The 16375-nt window shown below is 47.9% G+C and overlaps 1 protein-coding gene across 1 annotated transcript in view; it reads left to right on the forward strand.

The window, feature by feature from the left end:
* The window catches only part of LOC138284404 (mucin-5B-like), a 528306-nt gene that overhangs the window by 339323 nt on the left and 172608 nt on the right, over window positions 1-16375 (forward strand). Inside the window, exon 21 of the mRNA XM_069223140.1 lies at window positions 5187-5297. Within this exon, the coding sequence (XP_069079241.1) occupies window positions 5187-5297 (111 nt within the window). The remainder of the gene's footprint in view (window positions 1-5186; window positions 5298-16375) is intronic.

Here is a 16375-nt window from a genome sequence, read left to right on the forward strand (position 1 = left end):
AAAAAGGTTAAAGAAATATACTGGCAGAAAAACCAGGCCATGGAGCCAGCCTCGGGTGTAACTAGATTATGGACGAGGCATGAGACACAACAACTCCAACCAAAGCTATATTTGACTACTATCAATCATGAGCGACAAAGGTTTTTACTTACAAGGCTTCGTTTAAATACTTTACATTACCTGGTAGCATTTCCAACATGCGGAACCTGGTTTAAGAACCTTCCTCCTTGTCGCTGTGATGGAAAGACATCTCAGAGCACATTGCACTTTATGCTCTTTTGCACTTTATATGTTGCTGCGAGAAAAAGGTTTTTACGTCCACTATTTTTATCTAAAAGTATTAGAACGAGTCAGCTTGCTTATTCACATTTACATAATTTGGGAAACATGGACATAATTCAGGCTGTGTTAAATTTTATATATGCTGCTCATGGTATTCGGAAAATGTACTAATAACGCTTTTAGTTATTTTATGATTGAGAAATTTGTATGTTGTATTTATTGGATGTCTTTTATGGTCTTTTTGTACCGAATAAAGTAATGAATGATGATGATGATGAATAAATCTTCAAACAATGTGTGACTTGTTTCTGGAAAAATGAAGAATTTTTATATATTCACTAATAATATATTCATCAATATAACAAAGATAACTTTTAGTGTTTTTATACAAATGCACTGGTGACCCCTCTAGTCCACAATCCCTTTACATACAAGGGACAGAAGGAGAGCACCAACTCTCCTGACTCTCCATCAACAAAAGGTTTGAGTCCTATATGCAGTCTTTCAAACAATCAGAAATAACTCCTAATGGACTCTAGCAGCTCATGAGTTGAATTGCGTCAAAAACAGACACAACAGCAGAGCCAGGAGGGCTGATACTCTCCTTCTTTCATCTGTTGGGGGTATTATTGAGTGTTGTGCTAAGTCTGTTAAATTGAGCTGTGCCTTATACTAGTTCAGGGGAGGTGGAGAAATAATCACAAGGCAAGCATGCCAGAAAACATGGATGGTAGGAAGAGAGAACTTATTTCATAGTGCATTGTTTCATACTGCAAGCCTGACTTCTAAACGCTAGCTATAATACGTGACACTAATGCCCTCGAAAAGATGGAAGTCTGAGTTAGCTTTGTACCCCACAGAACAGTCTCTAGCTCAAAGCTTTACCATGCTGGCTTTCAAATACAGGTAAGTCAAATATTGAACACATATCCACAGATCATGTGCAACCTTCGAGTAGTCACGCCAGCATAACACAATTTCAAACTAAAGAAAAAAGACACAAGGCAGTGGTGATCCTGTTTTTACAGCACAGGAAGCGCTTCTGAAACCAGCCCTTAAAAACTGTGTGGTTTCCCAGTTACCTTTTTTCAGAACTAGAAGAAAGCAAGAAGGCACCCATAGTTGGAATTATTGGAACAGGCAAGCGCATAGCTGACATTTGCTTTCCCACACAGAATTATCAATAATTTCTCAGTTTTGTGTCCTTACATGAAACTAAAAATGCAGTCTGATGGATACACTCTCCAGTGTTAATTTCTCCCTTGTAAACCTAGTGTGAGGCATCAGAAACACTTCCACAGGAATTAAGGCACATTTACATAACTTCACAGACAGCTGCTTTTTTTTAAAAATCTCAGTCGACAGTTCTTTATGAAGTGTAAAATCCAGTTTATATCCCGTAACTTGGAGCAAATGGGTTAATTCCCTTAAAGGTGTGCATACTACAGGGATTTCCCCAGCTTTAGAAATTGGCACTGGAATATCGCCACAAAGGTAGCTGACGAGGAATGAATTCAGTTCTGCAATGCCTGTGATACAGCATTCAGCAGAAAATAATGGACAAAAGCATCCTTTTGAACGCTTCATTAAGGGTGCAGTAACTTGTGTGGCTTATAGAGGTCCCTTTAGGACTCCACAGGGACTCCTAGTAACAGACTGTTTTACTACACCATTTCCTTGCTTGTTAATATTTCTGCTCCTAGCCTTCCCCCAGCATTTCTGTCAGTCAGCCAGCAACTCTTACGGTGGGGCGGTGAAAATGGTATTCTATTCTAATTTGCATGGCAGACAAATTAGAATGCTAAATGGCAATGTTTTCATTGTTGCTGCAGAAAGAGGAAGAAGGTAAATGAAAGTGTTTTAGTCATATGCAGGGCCACTGGAATTATGTGACAGAGAGGACCAAATGATGAGGCAGGGTTGACCAATTTAAGTGACAAGAAAAGTCAATTTATGCATTTACTATGCCAAAAGCTCTACCTCTCGCAAATGTGAGACCCTTTGATTTTCAAATGCTAGTCATTTTTGCCTTTATTGAGGCACAACATGATGTGCCTCAATAAATAATAAGAAATAAGGCACATGAATTTCTTTATGAATACTTTCTTTAAACAAAAGTGGGTTGGAGGTTTACAAATACATACGGGGAATGCGGATTTTGGATCTTTGTGAATCTTGCAGAAAGCTGACACAGAGAACTGTTTTTCAAAACAAATTGTATTTATACCTTAATAAAGAAGCACGGAAAAGTGAATTTCGAAAAAAAGTCATTGTATGAATTGTTTGTGATAAAATGGTAAATGTCATTCACCTTGTACATTTCCATTAAGCAGTGTAGGTTGAATGGTTTCTCAGTCCCACATCGCCGGACACACGCTCGACCCCATCTTCTCCGCCAGCAAACACGTCTTCTTCAGCCACGCCTCCGCGCCAACACTGGACCGACCACAGCTGCGTCCACTTCACATTCCGACGCGAGACCCGCCACCTCCGCACCCAACCCATCCCTCGTTGACAGTGGAACAAGATCCCCGAAGAGCAACTCTTCTCCGCACTCACCGCCAACCAACCCACCCTCACCACCGACCCCAACGACGCAGCCCTCAACCTCACAAACTGGATCTCCAACTGCGCAGACATCCTTGCTCCCCTCAAACGCACGCATCGACAGACCAACTCCAAAAAACCTCTCTGGTTCTCTGACACCCTCAAAGAATCAAAGAAAACTTGTCGCACCCTTGAGAAAGCCTGGCACAAGGACCACACCCCTGACAACATGACCGCCCTCAAGAACGCTACCCGCGAACACCACCACCTGATCCGCGCTGCCAAAAGGAACTTTTTCACCGACAGACTGGACAAAAACAGACACAACAGCAGAGAACTCTTCAGCATCGTCAAGGAGTTCTCCAACCCCGGCGCCAACGCCGTCACGCCCTCACAGGATTTGTGCGAATCCCTCGCCACTTTCTTCCATCGCAAGATTAGCGACCTCCACGACAGCTTCGGACACCAGACCCAACCAAACACCACCGAACTGGCATCCACGGCCATCACCCTCAACAACTGGACCCACATAAACACGGAAGAAACCAAATCCATCATGAACTCTATCCACTCCGGCGCCCCTTCGGACCCCTGCCCGCACTTCATCTTTAACAAAGCCGACGACATCATCGCCCGCACCTCCAGACCGTCATCAACTCTTCTTTTTCTTCTGCTACCTTCCCCGAATGCTGGAAACACGCCGAAGTCAACGCCCTACTAAAGAAACCTATGGCTGACCCGAGCGACCTGAAAAACTTCCGCCCCATCTCTCTTCTGCCTTTCCCAGCCAAAGTAATAAAGAAGACTGTCAACAAACAGCTGACCACCTTCCTGGAAGACAACAACCTGCTCGACCCCGCACAAACCGGATTCCGAACCAACCACAGCACTGAAACCGCCCTCATCTCAGTCACTGACGACATCAGAACCCTGATGGACAACGGTGAAACAGTCGCCCTCATTCTGCTCGACCTCTCGGCTGCCTTTGACACCGTCTGTCACCGCACCCTAATCACCCGCCTCCGCTCCACCGGGATCCAAGGCCAGGCCCTGGACTGGATCGCCTCCTTCCTCGCAAACCGTTCCCAAAGAGTTTACCTCCCTCCGTTTCGCTCAGAACCCACCGAGATCATCTGCGGAGTACCCCAAGGCTCATCACTCAGCCCGACACTCTTCAATGTCTACATGAGCCCCCTCGCCAACATCATACGCAAGCATGACATCATCATCACCTCCTATGCCGACGACACCCAACTTATACTCTCCCTCACCAAGGACCCCGCCAGCGCCAAGACCAACCTACAAGAGGGTATGAAGGATGTCGCAGATTGGATGAGGCTCAGCCGCCTAAAGCTGAACTCTGAAAAAACGGAAGTCCTCATCCTCGGCAACACCCCGTCCGCCTGGGACGACTCCTGGTGGCCCACGGCCCTCGGCACCGCACCGACCCCCACAGACCACGCCCGCAACCTCGGCTTCATCTTGGGCCCTCTTCTCACCATGACCAAGCAAGTCAACGCCGTGTCCTCCGCCTGCTTCCTCACCCTCCGCATGCTCCGCAAGATCTTCCGCTGGATCCCCGCCGACACCAGAAAAACCGTGACCCACGCCCTCGTCACGAGCCGCCTGGACTACGGCAACACCCTCTACGCCGGGACCACAGCCAAACTCCAAAATCGTCTGCAACGCATTCAAAACGCCTCGGCCCGCCTCATCCTCGACATACCCCGCAGCAGCCACATCTCCGCACACCTGAGACACCTGCATTGGCTCCCAGTCAGCAAAAGGATCAACTTCCGACTTCTCACCCACGCACACAAAGCCCTCCACGACAAGGGACCGGAATACCTCAACAGACGCCTCAGCTTCTACGTCCCCACCCGCCTCCTCCGCTCCTCTGGCCTCGCACTCGCTGCTGTCCCTCGCATCCGCCGCTCCACGGCGGGTGGGAGATCTTTCTCCTTCCTGGCGGCCAAGACCTGGAACTCCCTCCCCACCAGCCTCAGGACCACCCAGGACCACTCCGCTTTCCGGAGACTCCTAAAGACCTGGCTGTTCGAGCAGCGATAATCCCCCCTTTTCCCCCTAGCGCCTTGAGACCCGCACGGGTGAGTAGCGCGCTTTATAAATGTTAATGATTTGATTTGATTCCATGAAATGAACTTTCTGTGAAATCGCATGCAACAATATGTATGTCCCTATGGCCTGGTTCAGCTACGAATACAAGTTTATATTTTCTTTATATAGTCTACTGTTTTCTGTCATAAATAACCAAGATAAAATGTCATTATTTTTGTGTGACTCATTAAGCAGAAATATTTCCTACTGTTGTTAAACAATTTTCTCTTTTATTTTAGGACTTTTGCCCCAACAATCCAAATGGGGGCACCTTCCGTATCATAAGTGAGATCACCCGCTGTGGTAGTACAACAGCCATCTGCTCCATGACAGTCAAAATTAAAATAGAGGTTAGTCTCCTTCGGGTACTTGCATGTACCATATTTTACGTTTCATACGCTCCTCTGTACAAATGATTAGTACTGAATTTACCCAGTTAAAGCTACCTTTCTAGTGTCTGAAATTGTAAAATCTTCATAGCAGGTTACACATCAGCGATGAGCATCATCTCACTGAGCCATCTGACTGGACATTCACAAACCTGTTGCACATACTTAACGATGGCGTTGGGAGGAGGTAATAAGTAAAATAGAGACCTGCTGCCTGTGTGAGTGGAGGAATATAAAGTGCCCTACTGAGTGTAGCATTGGTATATTAAAGACACTTCTTCTGTGAACCCCTGTCTCTGTGATGTGGTCCTAATAGAGGAGAACCCTTACGCCAGCTTTCTGAAGTACATGAATTGAAAACATGTGCCCTGAGAACCCCTTGTCCTACTCTGAGCTCTGAAACATTTGTTCCTGAGAGGCTAAGGAAAGGGCAAACAGTGAAAACTACAGAAAAGAACAAGCATTTTCAATGCAACGGGTCTCCGATTTGCTTGAATTAGAGCTATTAGCGTTGTAAACTCCTAACCGGACTTTTCTTGCCACACAAATTAAAAGAAAAAAAAATGCAGCGCGATCGCACTATGTAAAAGGCAGCATGATCGTGCTGAAATTGAAAACGGAAAAACTGAGCGCGATCACGCTATGTAAACCCCAGCGCAATCGCGCTGCGTGGAAAATAAACAGATAAAGTAGTCCGCAAACCATGCTGAAAACATTGAGTCTCGTATGTTTTTAGTACTTTACCGGTGCTGTGTAGGTGGGCTAAACACCGGAAAAGGCATGACATATGCATGCCTTTCACAAATGAAAGCAACCAGATTTTGAAAGGCAAGCCCACGAACCAATGAAAGTGACTGACGTGACATGGGTGTGGTTGGAAGCCCAAAGAGAGATTACAGCATGGGACGGAGCGCTTTTCCTCGCCCATACAAAGGAGGCGATTGCAATCCTTTCAGGATTTCACCCTTAAGCTGTTCGCTGTTTCGGTGTGTGGCTGGACCCTCTGTCCGCTAAAGCCCTCAACGACTTCATAGTTATGTTTTTAGTACTGTTTGTATTGAAATTAGTTATACAGATACCATTTTTTATGAGGCGTGGGGGTGATTTGTCCATTGGCGAGGTCTCCTGTTTCTTTGAAACAATCCTTGTATGGAGCAACACCAAGAATACAGAATAATATTCCACCTGAGCTCCGGATGTCCTTGTCTTTACTCCATCTTCGAAGAAAGGAATTGAATGACTCTTACTTAATAGCCATTTTGCGATCATCTAAAAGTCACTTGGGGGGAGGGGTCACTCGAACACTACTACTGCGAATTATGAACACAATCTGCACAATCTGTCTTGACAACTGTACTCATAGCTATTGATTCCCTTATCCAGGAATCCCTGCACACACTGACAGACACTTTGGTCTCTGTCTCCCTAGGGCAAGCAAGTGTTGACACCCTATGTAACAGAGAGCCTCTGGCTTCCGGACGCAGGCAGCCTGACATTGGCAGCCACAGCTCCCTGATACATGTCGATAAATACCATCTTAGCCTCCGACTGCTTGATTTAAGCAGTCTCTGACTCACCAATACGTCTGACTCCCCTCTGCAGAACTGGCCATTCTGTCTTTGGCCTCTCTGTGTTGTGGTTGCTCGCACTCTAATCCCCACCCCGCCCCACTCCCCGGCCTGTTTCCATGGCAGTGGACTAATTAGAAATGCAGCTCATTAATATTCATACTGCTTTGCATTGTTCTGCAGAAGAGTCTGCAATTATTCGATCAACCTCATTAATATTGAAATGGACGCCAACTTTCATGGTATCTGTGGAGGGTTGTATCGGAGGAAGTGGGTGACTTCTACGTCCCTGGGCCAAATTCCCTGTACTTTAGCTAAGGGGTAAACAGTACACGTGGGATGTGCGGATAAGAGAGAAAGGGACAGACGTGGCAGAGTGGAAGTGGTCATAGAAGGGAGTGAAGGAAAAAGGATGGAGGTTTTAGCACTTAATGCGTAGAGGGATGAAAAGGAGACGAGGACAGAGATCAGGGGACACCGCTAGCGTGAGTGTTAAAAGGATGGGGTGGGGCAAGGCTGGGAGGAAGGAGAGTTAAGTTAGATTAGAGAAGGAAAGAGGCAACCAGGTGATAGGAGGCTGGTGAGGAGGGCAGAGAGAAGGAAAGGCAAACACAAGCGGGTGGGAGGAGACATGAAGCGAGCAGGAGCAGTGAGATGAATGGAGGAAACACGGTGGAATAAACGCCATGGGAGAGAAAGAAACTGAGCACACACTGGGGTGGATGAAGAAGAGACTGAATAATGGGATGGAAAGGGAAAAGAGGTAGAGAGAAGGGGGTGGATGGAGGGAAAGGTGTGGACAAAGCATGAGAGGGTGAATGAGAGTCTGGAAGCAGGGACGGGTCAAAAAAGAGGCGAGGGTTGCAGCTGTGCCTTTTGAAAGGAGCACAGGGCCAAGGGCAGACTCTCCTTGAGTGAGCTGGCCTGTATTTTGAATCAAGTTTAGGCAACTGCCAGTGGTCCAACCGCACGCAGACATCAGATTGCCCCTGCTAGCTTCACAATACCGGAAAAAATTGCAAATAACTGTGTAACAGGGTCGATATTATGCATAGCGCTCGACTTCTGCCAAGCGAAATCACGCTGCGAAAGTAGAGAAAAAGTAGTCCACGGACCGGATGGAAAATATCGAGCCTCGTATGTTTTCTGTACTTGGTCAATGTGCTCGAGGAGGGCTAACCACCGGAAAAGGCATGACGCATCCATGCCTTCAACTAATCAAATCAAGCAGATGCTAAAGGCAAGCCCACGAACCAATGAAAGACACTGACGTGGATGGGGCTCCAAGCCCTTTTTTATTCCTAAAGCGTCTCGCTAGCAAAACGCATGCGCAAGGCATTCGACGCAGGCTCGACCCTAAAAAGGGCTGATAGAACAAACACTCAGAGCCCTCTTTATTTTCTGTGACTCCCACTGCCTTCACGATCCCTAAAATCAGGGTAGCAAGGGCCAAACCACAAGTACAAACAACTCACAACCCATAATTTACGTCCATGGTTGCAGCTTAAAAATGTTTCCAAAGGATCCTCCAAAACAAAAACAGCACCACAGCTTACACAAACCTAGGCAAAGCCAGTAGGTCTGACTATAATGCAAAATCGCATTCAGACACAGAGCATAAATAAGTGCACAATTGTGGATGCATGCATTTATATGTGCTAGTTAAGTTAGCATCTTCTAGCGTTTAGATTCTATATTTAATTAATGTTGATATTTCAACAATGTAAGGGAATTATTAAAATTGCTGTCCAGTGACAGTGTGAGCTGTGGCAGGTATAGAAGATAGTTTGATGCAGGATTGGAATATTGCCTCACAGCAGGGATCTTGCCTTGGCCACATGATCATAGCGTTGATCCTTTTGTTGTCCTTCAAATGTGTACCATATAGGTGGTTAATCCGCAGTTAGACCTGCTCACAGGTGAACGCGCACATAAGAAATGCTGTGATGCAGTGATGCTGTGCTAGCAGGCCACTGAAAGATCCGTTACTCAGAAGTGTATTCTTCCTATGACAAGAAAAAGGCACCCAGAAGTTGAAGACCCCTCAAAAGCAAAGTAGCAAATAAAGTTTTATTATCATTCACTTTAAATTAGTCGAGTTCGGATATTTGTTTTCAAACTCTACCTACAGATGCTACAGCACCACCAACCAAATTAAATGTAGGAAGTAGCTGCTTTCTCGTCCCCCTAAAGTACTTGGGGGGTCTCTTCAGGGGTATGCAGCACTATACAAATACTACAATACAATCCTCCAAACTTGGAAGAAGTCAGACCAACCTCTTTGAGCAGGGTAACCTTGGATCAACAGCATGCACAGAGAAGAAGGTAGGTAAGTAGGATACAGTATAGACAAGAATCAATCAATCAATCAATCACGTAATTTATAGAGTGCGCTACTCACCCGTCAGGGTCTCAAGGCGCTGGGGGGGGAGAACTACTGGACGAATAGCCATGTCTTGAGGCATTTCCTGAAAGTAAGTAGATCCTGGGTCTGGCGTAGGTGGAGTGGTAGGGAGTTCCAGGACTTGGCAGCGAGGTGAGAGAAGGATTTTCCTCTGGCGGTGGTGCGGCGAATGCGGGGGACGTAGGTGAGGGCAAGGCTGGCAGAGCGGAGCTTGCGGACAAGAGTGTGGAAGGTGAGTCTGTCGTTGAGGTAGGCCTGGCCTGTGTTTTGGAGGGCTTTGTGTGCGTGGGTGAGTAGTTTGAAGGTAATCCTCTTCAAAACGGGTAGCCAGTTTAGGTCACTGAGGTGGGCAGAGATGTGGTCGCAGCGTGGGACGTCGAGGATGAGTCAGGTGGAGGCGTTTTGGATACGTTGCATTTTCGTTTGTAGTTGGGCGGTGGTTCCTGCATAGACGTGAACAGATGGTTTTGGAGGATTCGGGGGGGGTAAGGTGGAAGGCAGACTACCAGAGAGGAATGAAGAGATCCATTCGAAGGCCTTGCCGCGGATCCCAGCGTTGTGGATGCGTGTTCGACGGGTGTGGTGACAAACGGTGTCAAAGGCTGCAGAGAGGTCTAGGAGGATGAGCGCTGAGGTTTCGCCTTTGTCAAGCATGGTCCTGATGTCATCTGTGGCATTAATGAGTGTGGTTTCAGTGCTGTGGTTCTTTTGAAATCTGGATTTGGAGGTATCGAGCACTTTGCTGTCTTCCAGGGATTGGGTTAGTTGGCTGTTCACGATATTCTCAATGACCTTCGCTGGGAAAGGGAGGAGGGAGATGGGCCGATAGTTTTTGGGGTCGTCTGGGTCCGCCTTGGGTTTCTTCAACAGGGCGTTGACATCGGCGTGTTTCCAACTCTCCGGGAAGGTGGCTGTCTCGAAGGAGCTGTTGATGATGGCGCGGATATATGGGGGCGATGATGTTGCTGGCTTTGTTGAAGATCTGGTGTGGGCAGGGGCCTGAGGGGAAGCCGGAGTGGATGAAGGACATGGTGTTGATGGTGTCTTCATTGTTGACGTGGGTCCAGGCACATAGAGAGTTAACATTGCTTGTTGCGTTGGGTTCGTGGCTGTCTGTGGTTGGCTGGTGGGTCTGGGGTTTGAAGCTGTTGTGGATGTCTTCGATCTTTCGATGGAAGTAAGTGGCGAGGGAGTTACAGAGTTCCTGTGATGGTGGGGGATCGAAGGAGCAGGGCTTGGGGTTGGAGAGTTCTTTGATGATCCCAAAGAGCTCTCTGTTGTTGTGAGCGTTGATGTCTATGCCTCTTTTGTAGTAGATTCTTTTAGTGGTGCGGATCAGCTGGTGATGTGTGCGGATGGCAGTCTTGAGGGCGATGTGGTTGGATTCGGTAGGTACAGGGCGTCAATTCTTCTCCTTTCTTCCGCATTCCCGTTTGGAGGCCTGTAGGTCGGGGGTGAACCAGCTGGCTTTGGATCTGTGGTGGATGTTCGAAGGTTGTTTGAGTGGCGCGAGGGTGTTGGCGCAGTCGTCTATCCATTGATGCAGGTTGGTGGAGGCTGAGTTGGGGTCCCGGGTCCTAGGAGGAGGTGCCTGGGCGACGGTGGAGATCAGCTGTTCTGTCGAGATTCTGTTCCAATAGCGGCGGGGGTTTGAGTGGTGAGGTGGTGAGTGACCGGCTTCTGAAAGGAGAAATGGATGCAGCAATGGTCAGTCCAGTGGAGTTCAGTGGTGTGGCTGAAGAAGACGTGGTTGCTGGCTGAGAAGATGGGGTCGAGTGTGCATCCTGCGGTGTGGGTGGGCGATGTGACGAGTTGCTTGAGGCCGAGGTTGTCGAGTAGGTTGGTGGTGTTGATATCGTTATTGTTTTCTAGGTGGAAGTTCAGGTCACCGAGGAGGATGTAGTCCATTGAGGTGAGGGCTTGAGCGCTGATGATGTTGGCGATGTCGTCGTAGAAGTAGATGGAAAACATCTATTGGCAATTAATGGGCAAGACGTAAAAAGCCTTTTATGTCCCTATGGCTTAAATCAGAAGGCCAGCAGACTATCCCTTTGAGTCACACTGTGTTAGAGGTGGCACAGTCTACAGTTTTGGCAGCATGAGATCTACCCAGAAATCACCCCAATTCAATATAAAATAGTCACAGGAAGCATCCTGGTTCCCAACAATAGCAGCAGTGTATCCATACAGAGATCTGTGGCATTTTTTAAAAACCCTGCGGCCTAGACTGGACCAGAAAACATCAATGCCGACTGCAATTGTATACAACGTGCACAACGATTCTACCCGCGTGGAAAGTTCACTCAGGGGTCTCCATACCAGCCTTCCGGCACAGGCCTGCTGGGATGAAGCCCAACATCTGGAGCGCATTGACTTGAGCTGCACCAGACAACTCCGCTCGTAAACAAAAGGTCACCAATTCCGTGTCTCCCTAGAATGATGCACAACATATGGTGCACAATGGCTTGAGTCACACAAGACAATCCCAATTGCACACAAGAAGTTACCAATGTTGTGCCTCCCTGTAATGAGGCACAATGTCTGGTGAGCGATGACTTGCGTTGCACCAGACAATCCCGCTTTCACACAAATAGTTACTAATGCAGAGCCTCCCTGCAATGAGGCACAATGTCTAGTGAGCGATGACTTAATTCGAACCAGACAGTCCCCCCTGCACACAAAAGGTTACCACTCCAGTGCCTCACAGGAATGATATGCCACACTTAGTGCACAATGATTTGAGTCACACCAGACACTTCTGAACACACAATCAGTTCCTCTTCTGTACCTCCCTGGAATGAGGCACAATGTATGGGGCACGATGACTTGAGTCACACCAGCCTTATCTAGTCACACACACAGAGATGAAAGTTCAGCGGTACTGCTTGAGGTAGAATGCAGCACTGCTCAGGGTACACCCCTACCTCTCAGGGTTGCAACCAGTGACACAGACACTGCACACATTGAGCAAGCAATTAGGTGTCACAGAAGAGAAATGCAGCATGCTCGACAACAGCTGGGCCCCACAACAAGTAATCCGTTCACTACCAACCAAATGCTTATGCGTGACGTGACCCCATGTTAGAGGGCCACACTTATTGAATGCGAGCATTACTTTGCAGGCTCCACACCAAGCAAATCCAGTCTCTAGGCACAATTCTTAGTACTACGCTTACACCGCTGCTACCTGGTGGAATTCAGCAGATGAAGTGAATGTGTAGTAGGTCACTACTCTCCAGATGGAATGGTAGAAGGTGTAGGTTCCTTGAAGGAGGTCTTTGATGTCCCTGAGACCTCCACACAGAACAGGGAGAAAGCCAACAAGCCCTTGGAGAGCACACTTCAGAGGGACACACCTTAGCAAGCAGTGCGCCCAGGCCAGCCGTGATACAAGAAGGGTGTCTAATCCCTTTCTAGGAAAGCAGATATTCCTATGCACAATAGATTTCTCACTCAGTGTGTACCACGCAGTTCGGGGACTAATTTGCTAAAGTGTGGTATACCTAGTTATACTCAAGTGTGCCTTTGAAGTTGGGGATGGTTAAAAGGGTTACGCTTTGAACCACAGATGTCTCCCCTAAATTTCAGTCCTGTCTGCCATGGGCCAACGAATGTAGGTCTTTATCTTTAGTAGTGCCATTATCTGATTCCGAGAGGCCAAGTGTCAAAACCTCTCACCCCAATTTATTCAGCCAGGCCCTTAATTGTCAGAGGTCTGTCATTCCAGTTGCCCACGTTTTATAGCTGTTGCTGGGGAATGCACAGATGTGTTTTCCCCCAGGCTCCAGTAGAATAAAGGTTAAATTAAAAAGGCACACAAAAGGGATTTTAGAACATGGAAACGGCCAGTTTCTACAAGTGGCATTTCCAAGGTATTACTGACAAAACCAGCAGTTCGGGCTGGACTGTTCCCATTGGGAACAGGGTCAAGACTGACTTGCATATAGCTGGGTCCAAACTGGAACGGCATGGGTGGCAAAAAAATGATGGATTTAGACCCAGATCTCTGTACTGGGGGTGAATGTTTGACATTGTTCAGTATTCCGTCCATCACTTGTTGTTTTTGCTTTTGTCGCCCCAAGTGGGAAGGGTATGTCCAGACGTGGGTCCCGTGCTCCCCATGACACTGGATTCGAGCTAGCCTGGCTGATGAAGGGTGATACCCTGAAACCAGTCCGAGGATGCTTGTTTCCAGTCCAGGGAGGACTTGGCTTGGCAGTTCGGGCTGGACTGTTCCCATTGGGAACAGGGTGAAGAATGATTTGCATATAGCTGGGTTCAAACTCGAACAACATGGGTGGTAAAAAAATGATGGATTTAGGCCCAGATCTCTGTACTGGGGGTGAATGTTTGACATTGTTCAGTATTCCGTCCATCACTTGTTGTTTTTGCATTTGTCGCCCCAAGTGGGAAGGGTATGACCAGACGTGGGTTCCGTGCTTACCATGCCACTGGATTCAAGCTAGCCTGGCTGATGTAGGGTGACACCCTGAAATCGGTCCTAGGATGCTTGTTTCCAGTCCAGGGAGGACCTGTCTTGGCAGTTCGGTCTGGACTGTTCCCATTGGGAACAGGGCCAAAACTGATTTGCATATAGCTGGGTCCAAACTGGAACAGCATGGGTGGCAAAAAAAATGATGGATTTAGGCCCATATCTCTGTGCTGTGGGTGAAAGTTTGACATTGTTCAGTATTCCGTCCATCACTTGTTGTTTTTGCATTTGTCGCCCCAAGTGGGAAGGGTATGCCCAGACGTGGGTCCCGTGCTCCCCATGACACTGGATTCAAGCTAGCCTGGCTGATGAAGGGTGATACCCTGAAACCAGTCCGAGGATGCTTGTTTCCAGTCCAGGGAGGACCTGGCTTGGCAGTTCGGGCTGGACTGTTCCCATTGGGAACACTGTGAAGAATGATTTGCATATAGCTGGGTTCAAACTCGAACGACATGGGTGGTAAAAAAAATGATGGATTTAGGCCCAGATCTCTGTACTGGGGGTGAATGTTTGACATTGTTCAGTATTCCGTCCATCACTTGTTGTTTTTGCATTTGTCGCCCCAAGTGGGAAGGGTATGCCCAGACGTGGGTTCCGTGCTTCCCATGCCACTGGATTCAAGCTAGCCTGGCTGATGAAGGGTGACACCCTGAAATCGGTTCTAGGATGCTTGTTTCCAGTCCAGGGAGGACCTGGCTTGGCAGTTCGGTCTGGACTGTTCCCATTGGGAACAGGGTCAAGACTGATTTGCATATAGCTGGGTCCAAACTGGAACAGCATGGGTGGCAAAAAAAATTATGGATTTAGGCCCAGATCTCTGTGCTGTGGGTGAAAGTTTGACATTGTTCAGTATTCCGTCCATCACTTGTGGGAAGGGTATGCCCAGACGTGGGTCCCATGCTCACCATGCCACTGGATTCAAGCTATCCTGGCTGATGAAGGGTGATACCCTGAAACCGGTCATAGGATGCTTGTATCCAGTCCAGGGAGACCTGGCTTGGCAGTTCGGGCTGGACTGTTCCCATTGGGAACAGGGTTAAGACTGATTTGCATATTGCTGGGTCCAAACTGGAACGTCATGGGTGGCAAAAAAACGATGGATTTAGGCCCAGATCTCTGTACTGGGGGTGAATGTTTGACATTGTTCAGTATTCCGTCCATCACTTGTTTTTGCATTTGTCGCCCCAAGTGGGAAGGGTATGACCAGACGTGGGTTCCGTGCTTACCATGCCACTGGATTCAAGCTAGAATGGCTGATGAAGGGTGACACCCTGAAATCAGTCCTAGGATGCTTGTTTCCAGTCCAGGGAGGACCTGGCTTGGCAGTTCGGGCTGGACTGTTCCCATTGGGAACAGGGTCAAGACTGATTTGCATATAGCTGGGTTCAAACTGGAACAGCATGGGTGGCACAAAAAATGATGGATTTAGGCCCAGATCTCTGTGCTGTGGGTGAAAGTTTGACATTGTTCAGTATTTCGTCCATCACTTGTTTTTGCATTTGTCGCCCCAAGTGGGAAGGGTATGCCCAGACGTGGGTCCCGTGCTCCCCATGACACTGGATTCAAGCTAGCCTGGCTGATGAAGGGTGATACCCTGAAACCAGTCCGAGGATGCTTGTTTCCAGTCCAGGGAGGACCTGGCTTGGCAGTTCGGGCTGGACTGTTCCCATTGGGAACAGGGTGAAGAATGATTTGCATATAACTGGGTTCAAACTCGAACGACATGGGTGGTAAAAGAAATGATGGATTTAGGCCCAGATCTCTGTACTGGGGTGAATGTTTGACATTGTTCAGTATTCCGTCCATCACTTGTTGTTTTTGCATTTGTCGCCCCAAGTGGGAAGGGTATGCCCAGACATGGGTTCCGTGCTTCCCATGCCACTGGATTCAAGCTAGCCTGGCTGATGAAGGGTGACACCCTGAAATCGGTCCTAGGATGCTTGTTTCCAGTCCAGGGAGGACCTGGCTTTGCAGTTCGGTCTGGACTGTTCCCATTGGGAACAGGGTCAAGACTGATTTGCATATAGCTGGGTCCAAACTGGAACAGCATGGGTGGCAAAAAAAATATGGATTTAGGCCCAGATCTCTGTGCTGTGGGTGAAAGTTTGACATTGTTCAGTATTCCGTCCATCACTTGTTGTTTTTGCATTTGTCGCCCCAAGTGGGAAGGGTATGCCCAGAAGTGGGTCCCATGCTCACCATGCCACTGGATTCAAGCTAGCCTGGCTGATGAAGGGTGATACCCTGAAACCGGTCATAGGATGCTTGTATCCAGTCCAGGGAGACGTGGCTTGGCAGTTCGGGCTGGACTGTTCCCATTGGGAACAGGGTTAAGACTGATTTGCATATTGCTGGGTCCAAACTGGAACGTCATGGGTGGCAAAAAAACGATGGATTTAGGCCCAGATCTCTGTACTGGGGGTGAATGTTTGACATTGTTCGGTATTCCGTCCATCACTTCTTGTTTTTGCATTACTGACAAAACCACCTTTAACGTTGGAAAGGGTTTGTCTTTAGGAATCTAATGATAGTAATCTTTCTGAGGCTGCTCCACTACAATCCTCTTTTGCAGCTA

Source organism: Pleurodeles waltl, chromosome 3_1, assembly GCF_031143425.1.
Source record: "Pleurodeles waltl isolate 20211129_DDA chromosome 3_1, aPleWal1.hap1.20221129, whole genome shotgun sequence".
Taxonomy (NCBI): domain Eukaryota; kingdom Metazoa; phylum Chordata; class Amphibia; order Caudata; family Salamandridae; genus Pleurodeles; species Pleurodeles waltl.